Source organism: Notechis scutatus, chromosome 1 (genome assembly GCF_049901735.1).
Source record: "Notechis scutatus isolate UNSWTSFEM ecotype Mainland chromosome 1, rNotScu1.2, whole genome shotgun sequence".
NCBI classification, from domain to species: domain Eukaryota; kingdom Metazoa; phylum Chordata; class Lepidosauria; order Squamata; family Elapidae; genus Notechis; species Notechis scutatus.
The window spans coordinates 92,688,811-92,711,558 of NC_142009.1; the positions used below are offsets into that span (position 1 = coordinate 92,688,811).

Below are 22,748 nucleotides of genomic sequence, written 5' to 3' on the forward strand. Positions count from 1 at the left end.
AGACAGCATTGGAAGACTGTTTTCAAGTTATACCTCACTGTTGAACGATAGGTAGGTAGGTAGGTAGGTAGAGAGATAGATAGATAGATAGATAGATAGATAGATAGATAGATAGATAGATAGATAGATAGATAGATAGATAGATGGATGGATGGATGGATGGATGGATGGATGGATGGATAGAGAGATAGAGAGATATACCTACCTGATATTGCACGTTCTTTAATAACAGCCTGACCCCCTGAGGGTAGAGGGTGCAGAGTTCATGCAAGCCACTTCCACTGCTAATGAACAGGCAGGGGATGTGAGGGTTTTTGCTATTTTTCTTCTCACTTGTCTGCAACTCTGTTGCATGTTCACAGAAATCACATTTTCAGGAGTATTCTTTAAATAAACTGCAAGTTAAGGATATTCATTCTACATGCAAACTACTCCTGTGTTGATAGAATACTTACATGAAAGTGAATGGTGCAGCCATAAACACTAGGGTAGAGTTAGAGTTTATCGTGAACAAAGAACCAGGCTAAATAATGCAGTTTGGATTTGCTCCTGTTGGGCCACAGAAATGGCTAAACAAAATTAAATAATCCCCACCATTCATTAACTTGGAATTATGTGCAACCCAAAATCACTTCTAACAAGCATTTGAGATACAGATATTTTGACTTCAACTGCCCCAATTAGCATGTAGCACTAAACAAAGCACTTTTTAAGATGAGTTTAGTCTGCTTAGTGGTGCTTGATGGCAGGAGAAGGTAAGTGTAAACAAAGTAGTAGCAGCTACAGTGTGCACCAATGAATTAATGCATTTCATTTGGATTGTGAAGAGAAGGCTTTAAAAGAATATGATGTCGATATATTCATTTAGCATGAATGTGCAAAAAAAACCTATTAAATGAAGTAGAGGTCTGCCAGCTTTTCATGGATCAATTGGACTGTTATTGCATATTTTAAGAAGCTGGTTTTAATATTTTTTACATTCTAGGTAATCCTCATTTAGCGACTGCCTTGCACTGCGGCCTCTTGCAGTTACAATGGTGATGAAAAAATAACTAACCATTCCTTGCATTTGTGACCTTTGCCTAAGAGTCTGCAGAGATTCTCAGTCATCCAGGTCATGGTTGTCCCAAAGGCTTTTTCAGGGGGCAACTGGGCTTTCTGTTTTTTTTTCTTTTGAAGATGTTTCGCTTCTCATCCAAGAAGCTTCCTCAGTTCTGATAGGGTAGTGGGGAATGGAAGGATTTATATTACTTGCAGACAGCTGGCCATTTGCATCCTTTTAGAGAGTTGTTGAAGCACTTGGAGGTTTATCTGACTACAGGAACCAGAAGCACTACTCAAGTGATCCTGAGGACATAGATAAATCTTCAAGTGCTTCAATGACCCACTAAAAGGTTGCAAATGACCAGCTGCCTGCAAGGAATATAAATCCTTCCATACCCCACTATCCTGTCAGAGGTGAAGAAGCTTCTTGGATGAGAAGCGAAACGTCTTCAAAAGAAAAAACAAAAGTCCAGTTTTCTCCTGAAAAAGCACCTTTGGGACATACTTTGCCTAAGGCTGCAAAGCAGCATAAGGTTTAGAATGGGGGTATGGCTGGTTCATAGCTTAGCATGTAAAAGTTAGCTTGCAAATAAAGAGTTCTCAACAATAGAATTGCTTTATCAAACCATACCAATTCCTATATGGCTAAAACCTTTAGGGGTTTGTGTGTGTGTGTTTTTTTTTTTTTTGAAGTGTTATGCCCTTGTTAGGAAAGTTTTAAAAAATTACCCAAGATTATTAAACCACTTAGTTGGAATACTTTGTCACAGGTCAGGAAAGAAGCAGATCAAAAGATTTTGGGATACTTTCAATTAATAGTTTTAATTCAGAGAAATCTGATGAAATAAGCCCAAAGGGGGAGAGGGGGTTCCAGTCTAAACCTGCTTTGATATGTTGAGTAATAAATTATGAAAGCTGGCCAAATAAGCCTTGGAGATTTAACTGCTGGCGACAATTCACTTCAGGTTGAGGAGGTTATCTTCAGATCTGATTTTCTGCTCAGAGCGCATTTACAGTCACATTCATAAAGCCTAGGTAAAAGGAAAAAAAAAGCTAATAATTCAAAATAAATGCTAAATTTTAGTTGCCATATTAAAATATCTAACTTTTTTCTAAATTTCATGTATTTATATTACTTAATTTATTTTGGTTTAATATGTTAAGCTTTGTCCCTCTTAATGATTATGTAATCAAATGAAATGAAACTAAAATGCTGAATGTACTTTATGTGTATTAAACTCTTGCTGTAAAGAACAAACAGGAGAAGACAAATAATATATGACATTTTCTACATCATCTGCTGCATAAGATTTTTTTCTGATGAATACAAAATATTCCAAATGCAATGTTACATTAGTTCCATTCTATACCCTGAAAATAATTTTCCTAATTCCTAATTATTACCAACATTATTTACAACTTCAATTTGTGTTAATAAACAAATACCTACATCCTTTTCTATTTCTAAATAATTTTTTTAACTGTCTTTTCACAGTTTAACTGTCTTTCGAAAATAAATTGCTTTCTCAGCCCTTAACTCATACCTTGGATTCATAGATTTGAGTTCCTCCTTACTTCATATACACTACATGTATGTACACTAAAAATGTTAGCAACAAATTCTTCGCCTGATTGCTGAGTGGGTGTGGCCATGACGGGTGTGGCCTAGTCAGCCTCCTGCACCACAGTGGGGGAGCATTTTTGTCCTCCCCGGGCTCCGGAGGTTTTTTCCAAGCCTCCGGGAGGGCAAAAATGGCCTCCCCAGGCTCCGGAGAGGCCCGTTTCCAGCCTTCCCAAACTTCCAAGAGGCCTGTTTTTCGCCCTCCCCAAGCCTCCGTACATGCCCTGCATTTACCTGGATCCAAAACAGGCCGCTTGCGGACTTCGGGGAGGGGAGGGGTGGAGGGGGCCAGCCAGGAGTGGGATTTGGGGGTTCTCTGAACTGTGCAGAATTTTAGCTAGGGGATTTCCGAACCCCCAGCAGCCCACCCCTGGAAAAAGGATTGAAAAAACCAGCAGCCAACTTTTTTTTTTTTTTTGAAATTATACTTGAAATAGAATCACAAAGAGTTACGAACTTCCCCTATATAAATTGGATGGTGGTATCTGCATCTCGGTTTTAAGATGGAGCCTTTTATACATTTGTTCATTGTGAAAGCGTTAGGCAGTATGCCCCCAAGGCTATTCTGAAAGAAGTTACTTAGAAATCAATCATTTTTAAAAAATATATATATTTTGATAAAGTAGGGAGATTGTATTCTTTAACTCTAATGTTACAGGCTGCTAAACTCAAGTGCTTGAATTTTGAGCTGTTATAGTAACCTCTCTATATTTCTGCTATAGCTTCCTGCAGAGAGATCATAACTTTGAACTTATTTTTTTTTCCTCTGATACCTCTTGAAGGACTTGGGCATCACAATCAAATCTGTTGAGACTGAAGGAGTGAAAAAAGTAAAATTGTCAAGCTATGTCAGATAAACAGTACAATTTATGTAATAATCCAGAGGGTTTTTCAACTTTGAGAAACAGAAAATGGCATATACCTTGTAGGTTCGGAGACCACAATGTTGACGCAATAATTAAAAAGAATGCCAAAAGGAAGTATTAATGCATCCTTTTAGAAAAATAAATGGAGGCAGTTATATTTCATAATGTATTGGTATTTCAACTTTACAAAAAAAACTATATTTCTTTTCAAACTGTTTTTAGTTCTTCAAAATTGAATTTGCTGTTATACTAATACAATAATTATTTTTGCAATTGGTAATGCTTTGCAGTTTAGTTCTTGTATCTCAGTTATATTTCATTTTTTCTTTTGCAGGCCAGTTCCAGTTCAATGCTTCCTAGCCAATCTCTGCTGCCACCACACTCCAGATTAAGACTGACAAACAATCCAGGTATATAAATGATTCCACCATATCCTTTTCTTACTATAGTGGTAATGTATACTTTACTGTGGTTATTAATGGACTTTTGAGGAGTTCTGTGATCATATAAAATGACCTACTTTGTTCAGTGACTGATTTTTCGGTGAATAATATTTACCATGATACGAATTTACTCAATGAATTTAAGGATAACACTAATACAGAGATGAATGACAGACAACTGGAATCAAACTTGAGTAGCAGTTGTTCAGAACATAAGAAAAATTAAGCAAAGCAAATTTTGTCAAACCTGTATTGCTTTATAGTAAGCACTTCGATCATTCATCGATGTACCATAGATTATTACGGTATAATCTGGCTTCAAAATCTGGAAGGAAAATATATTCGGAATCCAAGGCAGTACTTAAAAACAAAGCCCAAATTGGTTCGGACAGAATATGAACATCCCACTTCATCTGACAGCTTGACCCAAGTCAAGATTGATAGTTCACATTAGTTGGTGGGGGGAACACAAATGCTTGTGTGTGGTTTTTTTTCACAATAGAACAGATTTCAGGAATTTTGGACAAAGAGATAAATGCAAAGATTAAAGAATCTCATTTAATCTCTTTTTTATTTTTTATTAATTTTTCATAACTTCTTTGTTAATAGAACAAGTTTATGGTGGATATAGATTACAACATTCAGGTGGGTCGAGATGTTTCTACTGAATTGGTAGTTTAAAAAAGTACCATATTAATGAATTGATAGAATGAAGGAGGGAGGATAATCTAAACTTCCAGCGATCAGGTTATGGCACTAATGCTATAATGTTCAACAAGTAGGATCACTGCAGTGAGCTAAAAGGCATGCCATATTTCACTGATTTTATGAGGGTCTTCAGCGAAATCGGTTTCAATTAGCATTAATCTTTTTAGAATGTCCTTGTTTGTTTTACAGATAGGTTAATGACTATTTAAACAGTGTCCGTTAGACATTATGATGGCACTGCATGAGTAGTACTTATGGCCGGTCCTTGAGGTTCTGGCCATTCCAGCCAGTCTATGGTCGTGTATTCACAATCTGGGTGCTTGGCAGCTCACACTTAAGAAGACTATTGCAGTGTTCTAGGGTCAGGTGATTGTCATTTGCACTCTTCCTGCCAGCTTTCCACAAGTAAAGTGTAAGTCACTGTTTCAGCACCATCGTAATTTTGAACTGTTGCTAAACGAATGGTGGTTAAACAAGGAAAACCTGTAATGCCCTATGGACCTACAACACTACAGCTCCCATCTCCACCTTCATTCTATGGAACTCACTTAGAAGGTGTCAACTTAGAGAAAGCTGTACTAAGGAAAGCTTCCTTCTTTTGGACCCATCTTTGCATTCTCCCTGCCTTCTTGTTTATTTTTATTTATTTATTTTGAACACAGATCCACACATACCTTTTGCAGGCAGATTCAGTGTGTTGTGGCATTATTTATTTGTTTGAGTTTTTTTATCCAGACTTTATTACTTTATAAGTAACTCAAGACAGCAAACATACATAATGCTTCTTCCTTCTCCTATTATCCTCGGAGCAACAACCCTGTGAGGTGGGTTGGGCTGAAAGAGAACGAGTGATTGGTCATACAGCTGATTTTAATGCCTATAGTGGGATTAGAACTCAAAGTCTTCTGGTTTATAGCCCACCAAGGAAAGGCAAATCAAATAAAGAAAATTGCTAAAATAAAATTCCAGAAACAAAACCTGAACCTAAAATCCCCATAAAAGGCATATACAAACAACTATGCCCGGGTATGTTGAAAATAAAATCAGGTCTCCACAGCTCTCTGAATCTTGATTGATTAATTATGTGCCATTGTAGATTTTATAAATGAAGTGTGTTAATAATTTCTAATTCTTTGTAGTATGTAAATTATCCCATATGTTTTAAATATTATTGGAAGAACTGCAGTTTGCAGCAGTGACCTTAAACTGGGCATTTTATTGACCAGATTAATATCAGTTCTTTTAAAAAACAGAATATGTTATTTTAGAAAATGAAACAAAAAATGTGCAAACAATATCTTAGTGCCATTGGAATTCTAGAATAACCTAATCTAGAATGTAAAATATTGGGAAAAGGAATGCATTGTTTCATCAAAGTTCCCATGAGAACATTCATAACATTTAGGTGACAATGGAACTTCTGTTTATCTCTTTTGGGTTCATTGCTATGATCCCTCTGCTTACAAGAACATTGTTTTTAGAGAGACGTGGGAAAAGCGTTTGTATATCTGTCACCATTAGCTATGGCAAAATCATGACAACCTAAGTTTTTCTCTAAGATAGTTTTCTTCAGCCTTGTGCCTCCACATAGCCAAGAGGGATTTGGGAATCTGGAACCCATCAAAAGAGAATCAAGATTAAGGAAATTGCTATGTTCCATAAATAAGTAGCATATTTTTCTTCCATTACTTTGTAAATTTTGTTTACTTTGTAAACCATGTACAAAATGAATTGCAGGTGACAAGTAACCAGAACCTACATGTTAGTGCCATATGCTTGTTAAAAATAACAATTGAATTGAATTGAATTGAATTGAGTTGAATTCTTTATTGGCAAGTGTCACAAGGAATTTGTCTTTGGTGCATATACTCCCCGTGTACATAAAAGGAAAAAAAATACATTCATCAAGAAGCATAAGATAACAACACTTAGGGATAGTCATAGGTTACTAATAAGCAATCAAATCATACTAGGAAACAATTAAAACAATATAAATTGTAAAGATACAAGCAACAGGGTTATAGTCATAAGTGGGAAGAGATAGATACTAGGAAGTGTTATTAAAATCTAGTAGTAGAGGAATAATAGTAATACAATCTAAGTAAATAAATTGACAGTGTTGTGGGAATTAATTGTTTAGCAGAGTGATGGCATTCAGGGACAAAAATACTTGTATCTAGTTGTTCTGGTGTGCAGTGCTCTATAAAGTCGTTTGAGGGTGGAAGTTGAAACAATGTCCAGGATGTGAGGGGTCCTTAGATATTTTTACAGCCCTCTTTTTGACCCGTGCAGTATACAGGTCCTCAATGGAAGGCAGGTTGGTAGCAATTGTTTTTTCTGCAGTTTTAATTATCTGTTGAAGTCTGTGTCTGTCTTGTTTGGTTGCAGAGCCAAACCAGACAGTTATAGAGGTGCAGATGACAGACGCAATAATTCCTCTGTAGAATGGAATCCTCAGGTCTTTGGGCAGTTGGAGCTTTCTGAGTTGGCACAGAAAAAACATTATTTGTTGAGCTTTTTTGATGATGTTTTTGATATTAGATGTCCATTTTAAGTCTTTTTTTTTTAATAAAGTTTTATTTGGGTTTTCACACGTACAAAATACAAGTAAAACATCTTTTTGGAAATAACATGGTCCCGGGTTGAACTTCTTTATACAGACACAAAACTCAATTTCATGCTCCTTTTTATGTTCTATTCCATATCTTATACTATTCTACATTTTCTATATAGTTTTTCCCCTCTTTTAATTTTCTCAATTTTATTTTGATTATGTCATCTCAATTCAAATCATTATATTTATACTTTTGTCTGTTCTGTTTCAATTTCATATTATCTTTTCTCATTAAACAAATTTTCTCCTGTAGTTACTAATTGGAGTATGACACCTTTATATCTTTTAATTACATCCATTCAACTCTTATTTAAACTTCAATATATACCCTAAGGTTATGACCTTCAATATAATACATAACTTCCAATCGAATTCTGCTTGGTACATTCTTATAATACACACTATATTCTTTTTTTAAAAAAAGATTATAAATATATGTAATTATAAACCCTCATTCCATTCCAATTCAGTTCTATCATTAATAATCATTAAAATCTTAACATCTTTAACACTTCTTTTCAATTAAATATCATACTTCCTTAAAGACACATATAATCTCCATAATTAATTTTTCCCTTATTTCTCTTCACATATGTTTTGTAAATCATTAAATATTCATTTTGTTACATTTATTTATTGACAAGCATTCCACTGAATTACGATAGCTATTTTAATCATACATTGTTTCATATTTTCTAAAATTATTTCTGTTTCTAATATAACAATACTATCTTACGTACCTTTGCAGAATCCCTTTTTCCATTAAGTTTTCACCCATTATCTCTAAATAGGCCCTGTTTCTCTATATTTTGTTTCTGTCCTTTATAACTTCTTTTCCTTTCTTTCTTCCCTCTCATCTTCTCCCTCCCCTTTTTACCCCCTTGTCTCTCTACTTCTAATTCTCTCTTCTGCATTTCCCTCTTCTGTTGCTTTCTGATTTTATACTTATTTTTCACTCTATTTTGGGGGGAGTTGTTTTTCCCAATCTTAAACTTTCCATTCTCTTTCCCCCCTTTCCTTTTTTTCCCCACCTAAGATTACTTGTTCATTAAAGATGGCTTCTTTGTCGCAATCTTCTTGTTCTGCAGGCATTTCTTGTTGTTTCTCATAATTCCAAATCTCCATTTCTAAAAACTGAAATACGAAGCCAAAAGAACCCCTCCCTTCTTGTGCATCTTCTTTGAAAAAGTTCCATTTTCAGTTCTTCTAAAAGTGGAGCCATTTTAAACAGTTTTAAACAACCACCCAATTGATTTTAGTCATTCAAATACAATCTTGAGATGTGATAGAACCTAGAAATTTGAAGGTCTCTACTGTTGATACTGTGTTGTCTAGTATTGTAAGAGGTGGGTTGTATAGGAGGGTTTCTCCTAAAATCTACCACCATTTCTATGGTTTTGAGTATATTTAGTTCAAGATTGTTCTGGTTGCACCGCAAGGCTAGTTGTTCAACCTCCCATCTGTATGCAGATTCATCATTGTCTTGAATGAGACCAATCACTGTTGTATCATTTGCAAACTTCAGTACTTTAACAGAGGGATCTTTTGAGATGCAGTCATTGGTATATAGAGAGAAGAGATGTGGAGAGAGCACACAGCCCTGGGGGGCTCCTGTGCTAATTGTACAGGTATCTGATGTGATTTTGCCTAGTTTCACCTGCTGCTTCCTGTCTGTTAGGTAGCTTATGATCCATTTACAAGTGTGGTCAGGTACAGCTAGCTGATTTAGTTTAGTTAAAAGAATATCTGGAATGATGAGATTCAAGATGTAGGATGTAACGCAGAGTCATATTAACAGCATCATCTGTTGATCTGTTTGCTTGGTAGGCAAATTGCAAGGAGTCTAACAGCCTTTCAAAGGTCTTCATAACTACAGATGTTAGATAACTTCCTTTTTTCCAGTGATAAATAACAAAGGACTATATGTCCCTATCAGCCTACCAACATGTGAGCATTACTTGCTGTAGTGCCAAACTTTGACAATAGCTGAGTGTGATGAAATATAATATTTAATAAAAGCTAGAGAACAATTTGCTCTGCATTGAAGGTATAAAACATTGGATGTTTAGTATGGCTTGGTAAAATATTACATACCTAATCACTTTGTGTTTTACAAAGAGTAGACTAGTTCATCTGAGTCTCCAAAATTTGTCCTAAAAATTACTCCACAATTACAGCGTTAAACCCACTCTTAGGTCACAATAGCTTAATTGTAGTTAAAAAGCAGAGGGGACAGTCAGTGTCCCCTCAGTCCTTTTTTTGTAGTTCCTGGAACCCAGAGATATCATTGTTAAATAATGGAAAAGTGGTTTTTAACCAATGAATAATAGTTAAATATTTTCAGAAATCTGACATGAATCCCAAAAAGTAAAGGCTCAAGAACTGCAATGAAGCACATCATAGTGTCAGAATCATGTCACTACCATTCATGGCTGAGAAAATATTTTTTAAATGTCACAATACCATGTGTATATGCATGGATGGATGGATGGATGGATGGATGGATGGATGGATGGATCATATAATATACATGTACATATAATGTAATACATATTCTAAAAGAATGGAGCGTATAAAAATTGAAGACAAGGGTAGGGCTTTGCTTATATACAAGTTGTACTTTCCTATAACTTCAGTATACATATACATATTCACGATACATGTATGTATAGTAAAGATATGGGAAAGTACAACTTGTATATAAGCAAAACCCTATCATTGTCTTCGATTCCTTATATACTCCATTCTTCTAGAATCTGACAGCCATCTGGATTTTTTAAAAATAGTTAAATAATACATCTAATGCATTCATATTTTTGTTAACCATTATGAAAAACATCTTGATTAGGGTATAGTGGTATGTTTGCATGAATAAGTAGGCATGTTGTACTGTGCAGAGGATTTGGGAGAAGGAGAGAAAAAATTAATTGAAGAAAAACATTCAGTATGAAGCCCTGCCTAAGAAAAAAGTGTGTGTGTTTTCCTCTAGCTATTTATTGCATCTGTGTATTTTATAAGAATTCCCCAAAATTTATGGGATACTTCAGAAACTGGAGAAAAATGTTGTTTATGTCAGCTTTAAAGAAAAAAAGGGGAAGAATCCTGAATTAAATCCAAAATCTTGCTTGTGGCCATGAAATTTACAAACTTGCAATATTTCTGGAGATTTAAAGTTATTTCTGGTGTGAACTATAATGGGAAGGAAATACATTTGTAATATGAAAATGTATTCTGGCAAATAATTAAATAAGATCCAGTAATGTATTGGTTAGAATGTTGGATATGGACTAACAAGAGCTGGGTTATAGTCCCCTCTTCCCATACATCTCACATCATTGTTTTGGGGGTAAAACTAAAACTAAGGCAGTCCCTACATATGCAATCTTTTACTATCAGAGAAAACCCAGAATATAAATGTTCCTCTCTGAGAGAGATGAGTGGTAAAGAAAGAGAAAGAGTGAGAGAAAAGAAAAGACTTGATCATATTACAATATTTTGTATTTACAAGACATGGTCTGAGACACAGGGAAGCATCATGTATACAATGGAAAGCTTAATGTATCTAATTTGATTAGTGCCTCCTTGGGAAATCAGCTTCAAATTTCTTTAAACCATATTGATACCGTGATAGAAGAAGAGGGATGTACATAAAGAAATTATTAGTTGCCTGGAATCATCTGCTTGAGATGGCGACAGTCATTAAATGAATCATCATATGACCATAATCTGATTTACAAACATTTTTATCATGGGCATTAAGCAAATTGTGGGTGTTAAGTGAATCATGCAGTCATTAAACAAATCTGGCTTCTCTAATTACCAGAAGCCAGCTGCTATCATGTCACCATAAGACATTGTGACTGTCATAAAGGCAGCCTGATTGCCAAGTGCTCAAATTGCAATCGCGTAACCTCAGCAATAGTGTGATGGTCATAACTTTGTGGATGGTTTTATGTTACTTTTTCTGAGGCCATCTTAACTTTGGACCATCACTAAACAAATGGTCAGAAGTTGAGAACTGCCTATGTTTAATAGATGGAACATTGAGAAGGCCCATCCCATTGGATCTAATGGGACAAACAGAAATAATTGAAGAAAAGAAACCCTAAAAATAACCAGGTTCCATGTCATTATATATACTTCAGATCCTTTCACTGCTTGTTCTAGCAAACCATTAGCCACCTTCCCAGAGAATGATAAACCAAAGCATTAGAGAATCCTGGCTTATTAGAAATGAGATATATGCTAATTCACATAACTGTTACATGCTTTTTATTTACAAGATTCTAAAACCTTTTCACCATTAACAGCAGATTCCAAAATTAGATTTCTATCAGCATGACTACCATGCAAATTAAGACAATTATTCTGTAAAGGATGATTTCAAATCCAGTCTAGCAGGAGTAAAAATTAGAGCCTGAACATTGGGACAGTTCTCCCTATTTTGGAGAGTCTCAAGGAATAATTTAAGCCCCTTAACTTCTTCCCAACAGCCTTACTCTGCACAATTCAGCAATATAATATTGATGAGCAAAACCCAGGTACTCTTGGGAAGCATTTTTTTCAAAGTATAGTCCAGATTGCATGGAAGCCAAACCCCTCTCCCGCCATTTTAAAGCCAGCCATTTTAATAAAAGGCAATATTAAGGTTTTTGTGCATAAGCCATGTGACAGCTGATCAGTTACTTGGCTAAAAGTTGTTCAAGAGATGTATCTGGATAGGGTAAAGTAATGTACCCTTCGGGGTGGGGAACCATGCCTCTTTTATGACAGCTGGCTCTGATATTCTAGGAGTTGAAGTCCACAAGTCATAAAAGGCCATGGTTCCCATCTCTGCCCTAGAGGCAGCCTGCTGTATGGCATTTCTTACCACAGTATGGAAATAATTTGCCATATTGTCTTCCAGACTGTTTTTCAACTTGCCAGTATACTCCAAAGTCCTGGATATTTTCTGTTGGTCTTCCATTCAAGTCCAAACCAGGTTAAACCCTTCTTATCTTTTTCCAAGATCAGCCAAGGTGCTGCTTTATGCTATTTCTAGACTTGCCTTCAGTAAACTAATCACATTAACATTGTTTTCTCCGTCCTGGGGGGAAAAAAAAACACCTGGAAATGCTTTTATCTTCTTAGGGATGCTGAGGGAAGTTCAGGTAAACATTCATTCAGAGTTTGCTGCCTAAGGGGAGCTGCGTTTTGTACCCAAGAAAATGACGGAATCTCGCTTTGTTAAAAGGGCACCTAAAAGTGCTTCACAAAGGAAAACCTGATGAATGGTGTGATTGCAAAAAACAGCAAGAAAGCTATAAAGTTGTCTGCTCATTCTTGCTTTTAAAAACACGTCCCAGAACACACAATTCTTGATGGAACTCTCTGTTCAAGATATGTACTGTTGGTATGCGTTTTTCATGGAAATAACCACAACTATGACATCACACTAGGTTTGTATTCTTTGCATTTAAAAGATTGTGCTTCAAAATTTTCCCTTTGATTGATAATCTCTTAAAAGTGACAATGCAAATGTCAGAATAGTATAACTTTTTTAAAAAAATGTTGGCTTATTGTGTTTACAATGAAATCAAGACTGCACAGATTCCTCCATTAAGTGTTCTTTGTTATAAATTACTTCTAGGCATGTTAATTAAAAATATTTAGCTGAAAAGTATAGAAATGCTGAACGCATTAGCTGCAAAACTTTGAAGATTCCAAAGCTTTATCATGAGAAAACTCCTATTTATGTGAAATTGGTATATGTTAGGATAATTACCGCTGTGCCTTTGGGATAAAGGAAGTACTCTCAGCCAAATTATACAAGGGTGTGGATTAAATCAAGCATTACTTTTCTACTTGGCATTGATCTCTGTAGATTGCAAAACCAAGGTATGACGTAGTATTGTGCAAATAACTTGCCAAAATATGTTCCTAGCTTTTTTTTAATTATACAGAAAATAAGAGGGAGAGGAATCTTAATTCAGTTTTGTAAAAAAGATTTAGTAGAATTCAATTCAATTGATATTTTAGGACCTTTTAAGCAAGGTTACAGTCAATATGAATTTACATTATGAAATCCTTGAAATAATCAAGAAAAAAAAATACAAGTTTAGTTTTAAATCAAGTTTCAATTGCACATGTTATGAATAAGGATGCATTTTAAGTGATTATGCGAAATGATAAAGTATGGAAGTATGATCTAAAATCTTTGTTCATTAAAATTGAGCATTACAATTTTAAAGAAACAAGATAGATTTTTGGATGGATTTCCCAGAACGTTAACAGTTATTTGGTAGGCAAAATGTTGGTCCTCTGCACAATTATGCTTACATGGATGTATTATATTGAAGTGAGTGAGATGATTTCTGATTACATATGGGGATCAGGATTTGAGAAATAGCATCTAAGTGATCACAAAGTAGTTTCTGGAACCTTGAAATGAAACTTGATGTTTAGATTAGTACAAATCCTGGCCAAGTAAATGAATGTTGCACTTTGATGCAGTAGTTTCCTGATTATGAAAAACGGCAGGAAAGGATTAAAATCCTAGTGAGATAGTAGTTTTCCAATTCTGGTTAGGGCCAACTTTTCTCCATTCATGGGAGAGTAAATTGTCCTCCTCAGTTGCATGGGTTAACTAATCCAAATTTGATTGGGAGGCTTGGGACACAAGAATGTGAGCATGCTGTTAGTTACCTCAGGTTGGCCTATTCTCCGATGTGAAGCATCTAAATATTATAAATATACTTCCTGCTCTGCAGTTTGATAAGATATTATAAGTGCTGAACAGGTCTATAGATTCATGTATTTAGATTTGTTGTTGTTAACAGGGTTAAGCAGTGCCTGTAGGCCTGTGGGGGTCTGGATGGGGAACAACAGCTGAACCCATCCATTTGGTTATCATCTCTAGTTCTGGATGGAGTTGGGTTACCACAGACAGACTCAGTGCGCCCTCAGTAGGTTCTTCTAGACTGAAAGAGCAGGTGGCAGTCGTGGCTAGGAGGGCCTTTGCGAAGTTCATGTTATGCACCAGTTGCACCCTTATTTGGATCAGGAGGCCCTGTACACATTCACTAAGGCCATGGTCATCTCTCAATAGTATTATTACAATGTACTCTACATGGGGCTACCCTTGAAGAGTAATTGGAAGATGGTCCAGAATGCAGTGGTGTGGACACTTCTGAAGGTCCTAACGTGGCATAGACATCACACCGGTGTATGAACTGTATTGGTTACCAGTCTGCTTCCGGGTCCAATTCAAGGTCTTGATCATTACCTTTAAAGCCCTTTATGGCGTGGGTCCAGCGTATCTGGGGAGCTGTCTCAGCCAAATGGGATTATCCTGCTCTACTTGTTCCAGCAGAAAGGCCTCGTTGCAGAGCCTATTAATGATTTTCACCCAGCTTGAATCCCGATAGGAGTGCTTTTTGCTGGAGGTGGTTGATGGAGTAAGAGGACCTCACCACTGTGCCACTCCTTTGTTCTAACTTTTATATAACATTTTTAATTCTAATTATTTTTATATGTATCTTTATCATTCTTAAGCCATCTGAATTGGGAAGATGGGCAATGTATACATTTAATTAAATAAATAATCATTATCTATAAATCCTAACGATTAAATAAAGTAATGATCTGGATAAGTGGAATCTTAACAGAATGGAAATGTGAATAGGCAATTCTCAATTTTGAGAGTTCTCTTATTCAATGACAATGGTGATTGTGTATCTCAAAAAGCAGGTAATGCAGTTTATGATGTATTAATATTTATGGGCATTTTATTCAGTGATATAGCTTCTCTGTTAGAGGTCAGAACAGTGCATAATCAAATGGGCGATCAAGGCTTAAAAATAAAGAAAGGGGCAGGGTTCCAGTCTTTGAAATAAAATGGCATCAAAGTGAAATAGAGGTAATATTAGTAAAGGTTTACAAGGGGCAGTGTTGGAAATGTAGTGAACTCTGGGTTAATGTTACCACTGAATCACTATAAAAATCAGGTGGCCAGGCAAAAAACCATAGAGGCCTACCAGATCTCAACCACCACCACCTCTATCCTCTATGTACACTGAGAGCACATGCACCAAGACAAATTCCTTGTGTGTCCAATCACACTTGGCCAATAAAGAATTCTATCTACCCCATGGAATCTAAAACTTTTGTAAGTCTGAATGGATAGGCTAGCTGTCAACTTTTCCCCCTTACTTCCTATGGCATCTGATTCTTGGATACTGTCTGCAGTTTTCTTGGCAAGGCTTTTCAGAACTGTTTTGCCATCATCTCTTTCCTAACAGGGAAGACTTCATACCCAAGGCTGGACTCACAGTTTCCCAATTTCTAGCCTGATTTCTTAAGCATTATGCCAAATGTGCTCTGTAAAAATAATCTGAATCAAGTTGCAGGTTTGTAATACAATAGGGGATATTCCTTTACAAACTACATTTTTTTTAGAATATCTATGGGTGTACCCAGATTGTCACATATATCATGAAATAGCTATTCAATATGTACATTTAGGTCTTACAATAATAATGTGATGAGCTTTTGATCTCCACAGAGAAGAAATTCTGCTAGATCATATAAGCTGCTTGCAGAAATTCCAGCCTATGAGATACCTTAATAGAGCTTGCTATTGTGCATTAAATGTCTTTGCCTGGACTTTTAGATAGTTGTCTGCTCTTTCAGAAGGTGTGGAATCCCATTGAGAACAGAACATTCTTACCAGTTCTTATGACTAGAAACCACCGCCCACCAGTTTTCGGTCAAATTCAATTTTAGTTTATTTACCTTCCACTCAACTTTGTGTCCAGGAACTGATCCACATGCACAGCTTATCTTGTATAAGATGGTACTGAGAAATAGAGCTGTGCGTAGCTCCCAAAGGTCCTATTGCCATCAATGATTTCAACCGCTTTCTCCCATTACTTTCTGAGATTGGACTGGAAACAAGGATCCCAGCTCATGAAAACAATCCAAATGGGTGTAGTGATTGGCATTATCAAAAACTGCCAAGAGATTAAGAGGATCAACAGGCCCTCATCTCCCTCTGTTTCTCATGCAGGAGTTCATGAATGCAAAAGAGCAGTGTTATCAGTTAAAGATTTTGGGGAAGGTTGGTTGTTCAGCTTCTAAATCCAAATAATGGAACTTCCGATTGAAGGAATTTTACTTGAGTAGATACGATAAATGCTTTATTTAAGTTTATGCTTTATTCTCTGTATGGTACTTATGCTTTTTATTTCATCTTTTTTTAAACTGGAATTTTCTCCCATTTTTTTTGTCAGTAAGACATGGGATAGAGATTAATGGGATGGGTTAAATGGGAAATACATCAGATAAAGGCATCTTTAGGTGGAAACAATAGCAACTACACTAAAGTAGGAAGGAGAGTCAGGGAACTTAAACCCAGAGGATTGCAACAGCATTGCAAGACTTCCATGGGCATAAAGATTTATTGATTGCAGAGAAGGTTGGGCAGAAGGAGCAAGAAAGCACATCAACAGTATGTTTCTTAATTCTTGAGGCTGTCTTGTTTAGTTCATGCTCACATGTAGTCCCAGTTCAAAGAGATTTTTAAGTGAGCAAGTAATATCCTGATGGATCGTGTTCCCTCCTCCATTATCTTAACAATTCCACAGATAACTGGGCTGATATTGCAGAGAAAAGCCAGGTGTTAATGAGCAAATGCTAAAATGATACTCTCATAAGACTTGCGTTTGGTTGCTTAGCAACTGTTCAAACTTTTGATGGACCGAACCCCTCCCCAAAATATTTATTATCCAGATTCAAAGTTCAGATGGCCACCTGCCCCCAGTCATGTGACCACATTTTGGACACTGAGTAACTGGTCCTCATTTAAGGCCCTTTACAGTGTTCCTCAGACAAATGACTTCAGTTTATATTTGTTTATATTTTTACATTTAATTTCCAGCAAAAAAGAAATGCCATTGCAGACAGTGGGCTCACTTTACGATCATGATGATTTGCTGACAACCACTGCAAAAAATTTATAAAATCAGCTCGGTCACATGGATGACCTACTTAATGACCAGCTAAGTTACAGTTGTAAATTGAGGATTACGTTTACAAGTGGATTGGAGCACTCATAAGTGTAAGATCATGAGAAATATAACAACTAAATGGATGAGAAAAAAGCTTTGCAAAGGTGGATGGGTATCACTACAACTTCTTATTCCTCTACCAAGGCGGAGGGGAGGGAGTGCCAATTACCATTAGTTAATGATCAAGTTATGAACTGCTCAGCACCAGTACTAAACTGTTTAAAATTTGGTCTGTTTAAATGCAAGCTTAATAGCACCATGCTGAATTAGTTACTCATCTGGCAGAGGTTTTTTGTTGTTCTCTGTTCCTTTTATCCCCACAATAATAAAACCACTTTGAGGTCTGAGGCATAGTCACCCAGTGAGGCTAAATGTGAGCTTGAATCTCAGCCTTCTGGATACTAATTGATACCTTAACCATTTAAAGTGTTTTGAATTCTTTTCAGTGTGGAAAGAAATGTGCTTCTACCTTCTCTATGGTAGAAGATATTTTTCCCCTTAAATCTTTTTTTTTCCAAAATTAAAATTTTGAAACTTTTTTTCAAAATTAAAGCATAATTCCATTTACTAGGAATATCTGTAAACAATATATTGTTTTCTTCTACTTCCATTAAACCACCACCACCTTTCCTGATTTAGAACTTTTTTCTCCTATTTCCTTATCTATATCTATCTATCTATCTATCTATCTATCTATCTATCTATCTATCTATCTATCTTAGTTGACATGATTAAGTGGAACATGGGAAAATAGAAAATATCACAATCATCTTGCTGTCGCTTAAACAAGAAATTAAATTAATTATGATTGAAAATTTTAAAATGATCTGAATTGTGAACAGATTCCCATAACATAAAAAGTGTGACATTATCAATGGACTATCAATCCCAGCCTTACTTGGTGCTAGATATATCTTCATAAACCTGCCTTCTGACCAAAAGTTTTCCTATGGCTAAGATTTTCTTCAAACCCTTCTTCCTACCCTCATCTCCCAAATCCCTCTTTGTGATGACCCCAGGTATGGCACAAAGGCAACACAGTCAGATAATCAGTAGGAGTCCCTTTATTAACTCCAATTTTGCCCCCAATGTCCTGGTTACCTTCTGGGCTGGAGAAAAACTCCCAGGAACAGCCTTTGGCTGCAGAGAATCAAGTCCAAAAGGTCGTCAACAAAAACTGTAACTATAAGTCCAACCAAGGTAATTAGTCCAGCAGGACAAGAGAAGGAATTCCAGACATGAAGGAACGGCAGTAATTCAACACGGGAGGATGCCAGGAACGCAAATAACCAAAGTCAACACAAGATAAAGTCACATTTGTTTCTAGCAGACACCTCACTCAGCTTGCATCTCTTTTAAACTCTCATTCCCAGGTGTGGCTAATAAAGGAAATCAGGGCCCTTTCCTCCCCCATAAGCCATGCAACCCACGTTTCTCTCTTCTCCGTTCTTCCCTGCATGCCCTAGGATGAAGAGGGGGTGGGCCTGGGTCTTCCTCGGAACTCCCTCTCCCTTGTTCTACCTCTTCCCTGCTCTGCCCAGCTGGATTTTGCCCTTCCCCAGTTTCCTCCACAGCCAACAGAGCCACACTCCCACTCCCTGTCAGCTGTTTGTCTTCCTTGGATTCAAACTCCAACAGGGGCATGACCAGGGGTGGGTTTCTACTGGTTCTGTCCACCTCTATAGAACCGGTAGCTCTGAAGAACAGCAGCCATAGAACCGGTTCTATGTCTGCTGATGTTTTTACCCACCCGCCCACCTGGGCTCTTACCTGACCTTTTTTTCCTGATTTTTTCAACTTCAGCTGCCGTGCGAGGCACAGCTGCAGTTAAAAAAGCAGGAAAAAGGGACATTTTGAAAGGCTGCTTCTCTGCACACAGCATGCTGATAACGATTTACAGGCACGCGCCGGCAGCGTGCAGGGAAGCACATCGTAAATCACCGAACCTTGTAAATGAACAAACTGGTAGTTAACCCTGTCGGATCCCACCCCTGGGCATGACACTCTTTCCGTTGTTCCCCCCCCCTCCCCCAGCCATCATCCAATGTTCAGACTGGAAGGAGGTACCCCAGCCTTGTATCTGGAAGAGCATGTGAACACAAATTCTATATGAGAATGAATAAATAAATTCTGCAAAACATTGTGATACGTCTGCCATTGAGGGAAGGAAATGAAATGTCAGTCCTAGACCATTTTCTATTATATATGTGATTCTACAAGATTTTAAAACAAATGAAAAAATGCAGTGGCCTTTCCATAAGATAACTAAGTAATTATTAAATGGGTGTGTTGGTTGGTAAATGTATTTGATTCTAATCTCTAATTAAAATTCTGGCTTTAGTTGCTTTTATATTTGATGTAACAGGTCTTACTTCATTATAGCTTGGAGCTCTGCATTCTGTTCCTCTCTGTCTCCCCTCCCTTTATCCAATTTAGTAACCAAAATATTCAACTTCCATGGCTGAAATTTTAAAAAATCAATCCATGTTATTTGTCCATTATACATATTGGGAAATTTGGGAAGGATTTGCAATACGTGCTTTTTCATTAGCTGCCCCTATGCTGTGGCCTTATCTCCCCCCTTCCGTTTACAACATGCAGCAACTCTGCTTGCCTTTAGAAAAAACATTAAGACCTGCCTTTCCCCCAGGTGTTTAGGTCCAGCTGAGTAGTCTCTCCGGTTGTTTAATTGTCATGTTTAGTTACATTTTATGTATTAGGTAGCTTTTTTAATGCTGTGTGGCTATTTTTTGTTATTGTTGTTTATTGTTTGTTTTTGACGCTGCATTAATATTGAATCCCTTTTTTTCTTTTTCTTTTTTTGCTATTGATCCCTATTCTTGAGCAATGTCTGTGTCAGATTGCTTCACTGTGCAGTGACCCATTCAGGGTCCAGATTTTCTTCTATGGCACTAGTGTGCTTTTAATCATTGCCCACTGTCCTTGCTATTATCGAAACCTGTGATAAAGGCCTGGATCTTGACCTGGTCCAGTTTTCCGTTAAATAAAACCTTGATTTCCCCAAACTGCAAATGCATCACACTGTTGTACTCAGGTGAATCAGTCTTTGATGAGATTTACCATTCATGCTTGCAAATGATTTGAAGGCCCTCACAATTGTGCACCATTCAAAAACCGTATCCTTGAAAAGGGCGAGGCCAAGGAACAGCATTGGAATTGGGTATAGTTTGCTCAGGATTCCAGTGGAAACATCTATTGCAAGGGTCTTCAAATTTGGCAAGTTTAAGACTTGTGGACTTCAACTCGCAGAATTCCTGAGCTAACATGACTGGAGGTGGAATTCTGGGAGTTGAAAGTCCACAAGTCTTAAAGCTATCAAGTTTGAAGACCCCTGATCTATTCTAATACGGATTGGAAAGTCTTTGTGCTAGAATTTAAACATCTGTTGTTTGGAAGGAAAGCAGCAGGAGAAACTTGCAAGCAAGATTGTACAAGGATGTTGCTCCAACTCTGTTGTTCTTGTTATCATCATTAACATCTGAAAGAAAAATAGCAGGCTTTTGTAAATATATGTTCATGTTTTGTAACTTCCATAATCAAGACAATATGCAGGAATGGTTTAATATTAGAACAGCAGCATCCTGTGAATAATATATGAAAGATTCTATATAATGCAGCCATATACTATGCATTGAACAAATTGTTATCAAGAAATCCCTTGAGTTAGAATATTTCCTTCAGCCAATTTAAATGAGCCTGCCTGCCTGCCTCTCTGTCTGTCTGTCTATCTCTATATAGCTATCTATTTATTCCAGGAAGAACTAATGTTGAATATTGCAGCTCAGATATGTAGTTCAATACACAGGAATTATGTCTATTGAAATTAAATTATTGTATATGATTTGTTACATTGTTGTTGTTTTGAAATCATTATGTTAAGCAGAATCTGCCCTAGTTAGCCTACTCAGACATTGTGTAGCTATAGGCCAGAGGTCTCCAAACTTGGCAACTTTGAGACTTGTGGACTTCAACTCCCAGAATTCTCCAGCCAGCATAGGCAATGGTCAAGAAAATTGCAGTTATACACAAATGTCTGAATTGAGGCTTTACATCACATTATATTTAAATTCTTTTCTGGGTGGCCCTTCAGCCATGCAGTTGCTCAGATGTCACAACCCTACATGATCATTTACTCCTTGATTATTGGCCTCAAAAATGATGAACATTGTTAACAGAAAGACCTGTTCCTGCAATATTGACAATGCCAATCCCATTTCTCCTCTCAATTTATACTCTGCAGGTAATAGATGAATGAAGAACATCTTGCTATTTTAAAAAAAGGGATTGTGGATTCTAGCCTGCCTTAGGCACAAGCTCAGCTGGTAGTCCTTCAGCCCTAAGACTAAGGCAAGGGCAAACCACTTCCGAAAACATTGTCAAAGTTTCCAGGACTTGTCCAGGCAATTACCAGGTTTTTGTGAACTCTGACTTAAGGGCACCCAAAGAAAAATAATTCCCCAAAGCCAGTTTTGGCTGTTAAAAATTGTTCTCTATTTTAGCTAGATTGTGGAGCAAAGTTCTAAAAGGTTGAAGATGGCACCTGCTGAAGCTCTGATTTCCTTTATGCTTGCCATAAAGTAAAACAAAAATATACGGTGTTTGAATATATGGTGCTTCTGTCTTAAGAGAATTGTTCTGGCAGTGCCTCTCTCTCTTGCTTCTTTGTATTTGTGGATAGAAGGGAGAACTTTGATATAAGGACAGTCTATCCTTACAAAGCACAATCTCTTGCAATAAGATGTGGGTTTTCTTCACCTTACGTTGAATTTCCCCATTCTGTGCCGCACTTAAATACCAAACTATGATATTTGCACCCATGTTCCCCGAAACTATACACATTGCACATATTACGGTAGGTCCCTGATATAGTTTGGGATTAACAGTGTTTCCGGAAGTGAGACTGTTAAAGACCCCTCCCTTCTAAACTACAGGTGGATTGACCTGCCAAATCTCTTTGAATTTCTCACTGGAACATCACTAGCTGGAGCTGCATTCAAGAGGTAAACACTTAGAAAAATCAAAGCATAGAAAGCCTCTAAGCACATTCTTATCCTGTGAACTAATTTTCAGTCCCTGAAATGAACTATGCTTATTGTCTTTCCATAAGTGTCTACACCTGGAAACCCCAAACTGTCCAATTTAAGTGGAAAAAAATGATTTAATAGTTGCTACTGTTCAAGAAATGGAATTGCAAATACTTACTGATCTATTGCACATTGCCCAGAAATCATCCACTAGATCCCAATCTGTTTTCTGCCCACCCCAGCTCCGGGCTATTCTCTTTAAAATACATTGGATTGTGCAGTTTTTCCCAGCTGACTACTGACAGATGTACTGTACTGGCTTGCTCAGATCTTGTTGATTTCAGTTTATCTGTAATAATCA

General features: G+C 36.9%; 1 protein-coding gene across 4 annotated transcripts in view; it reads left to right on the plus strand.

Moving 5' to 3' along the window:
- The window catches only part of AHI1 (Abelson helper integration site 1), a 72,641-nt gene that overhangs the window by 29,664 nt on the left and 20,229 nt on the right, over positions 1-22,748 (plus strand). For 2 of the 4 annotated variants that reach the window (XM_087971234.1, XM_087971226.1), the window contains exons 19-20: positions 3,866-3,941; positions 4,584-4,619. In XM_087971234.1, coding sequence (XP_087827360.1) covers positions 3,866-3,941; positions 4,584-4,619 — 112 coding nt within the window. The remainder of the gene's footprint in view (positions 1-3,865; positions 3,942-4,583; positions 4,620-22,748) is intronic. The other 2 variants (XM_087971243.1, XM_026666145.2) reach the window with 1 other exon arrangement.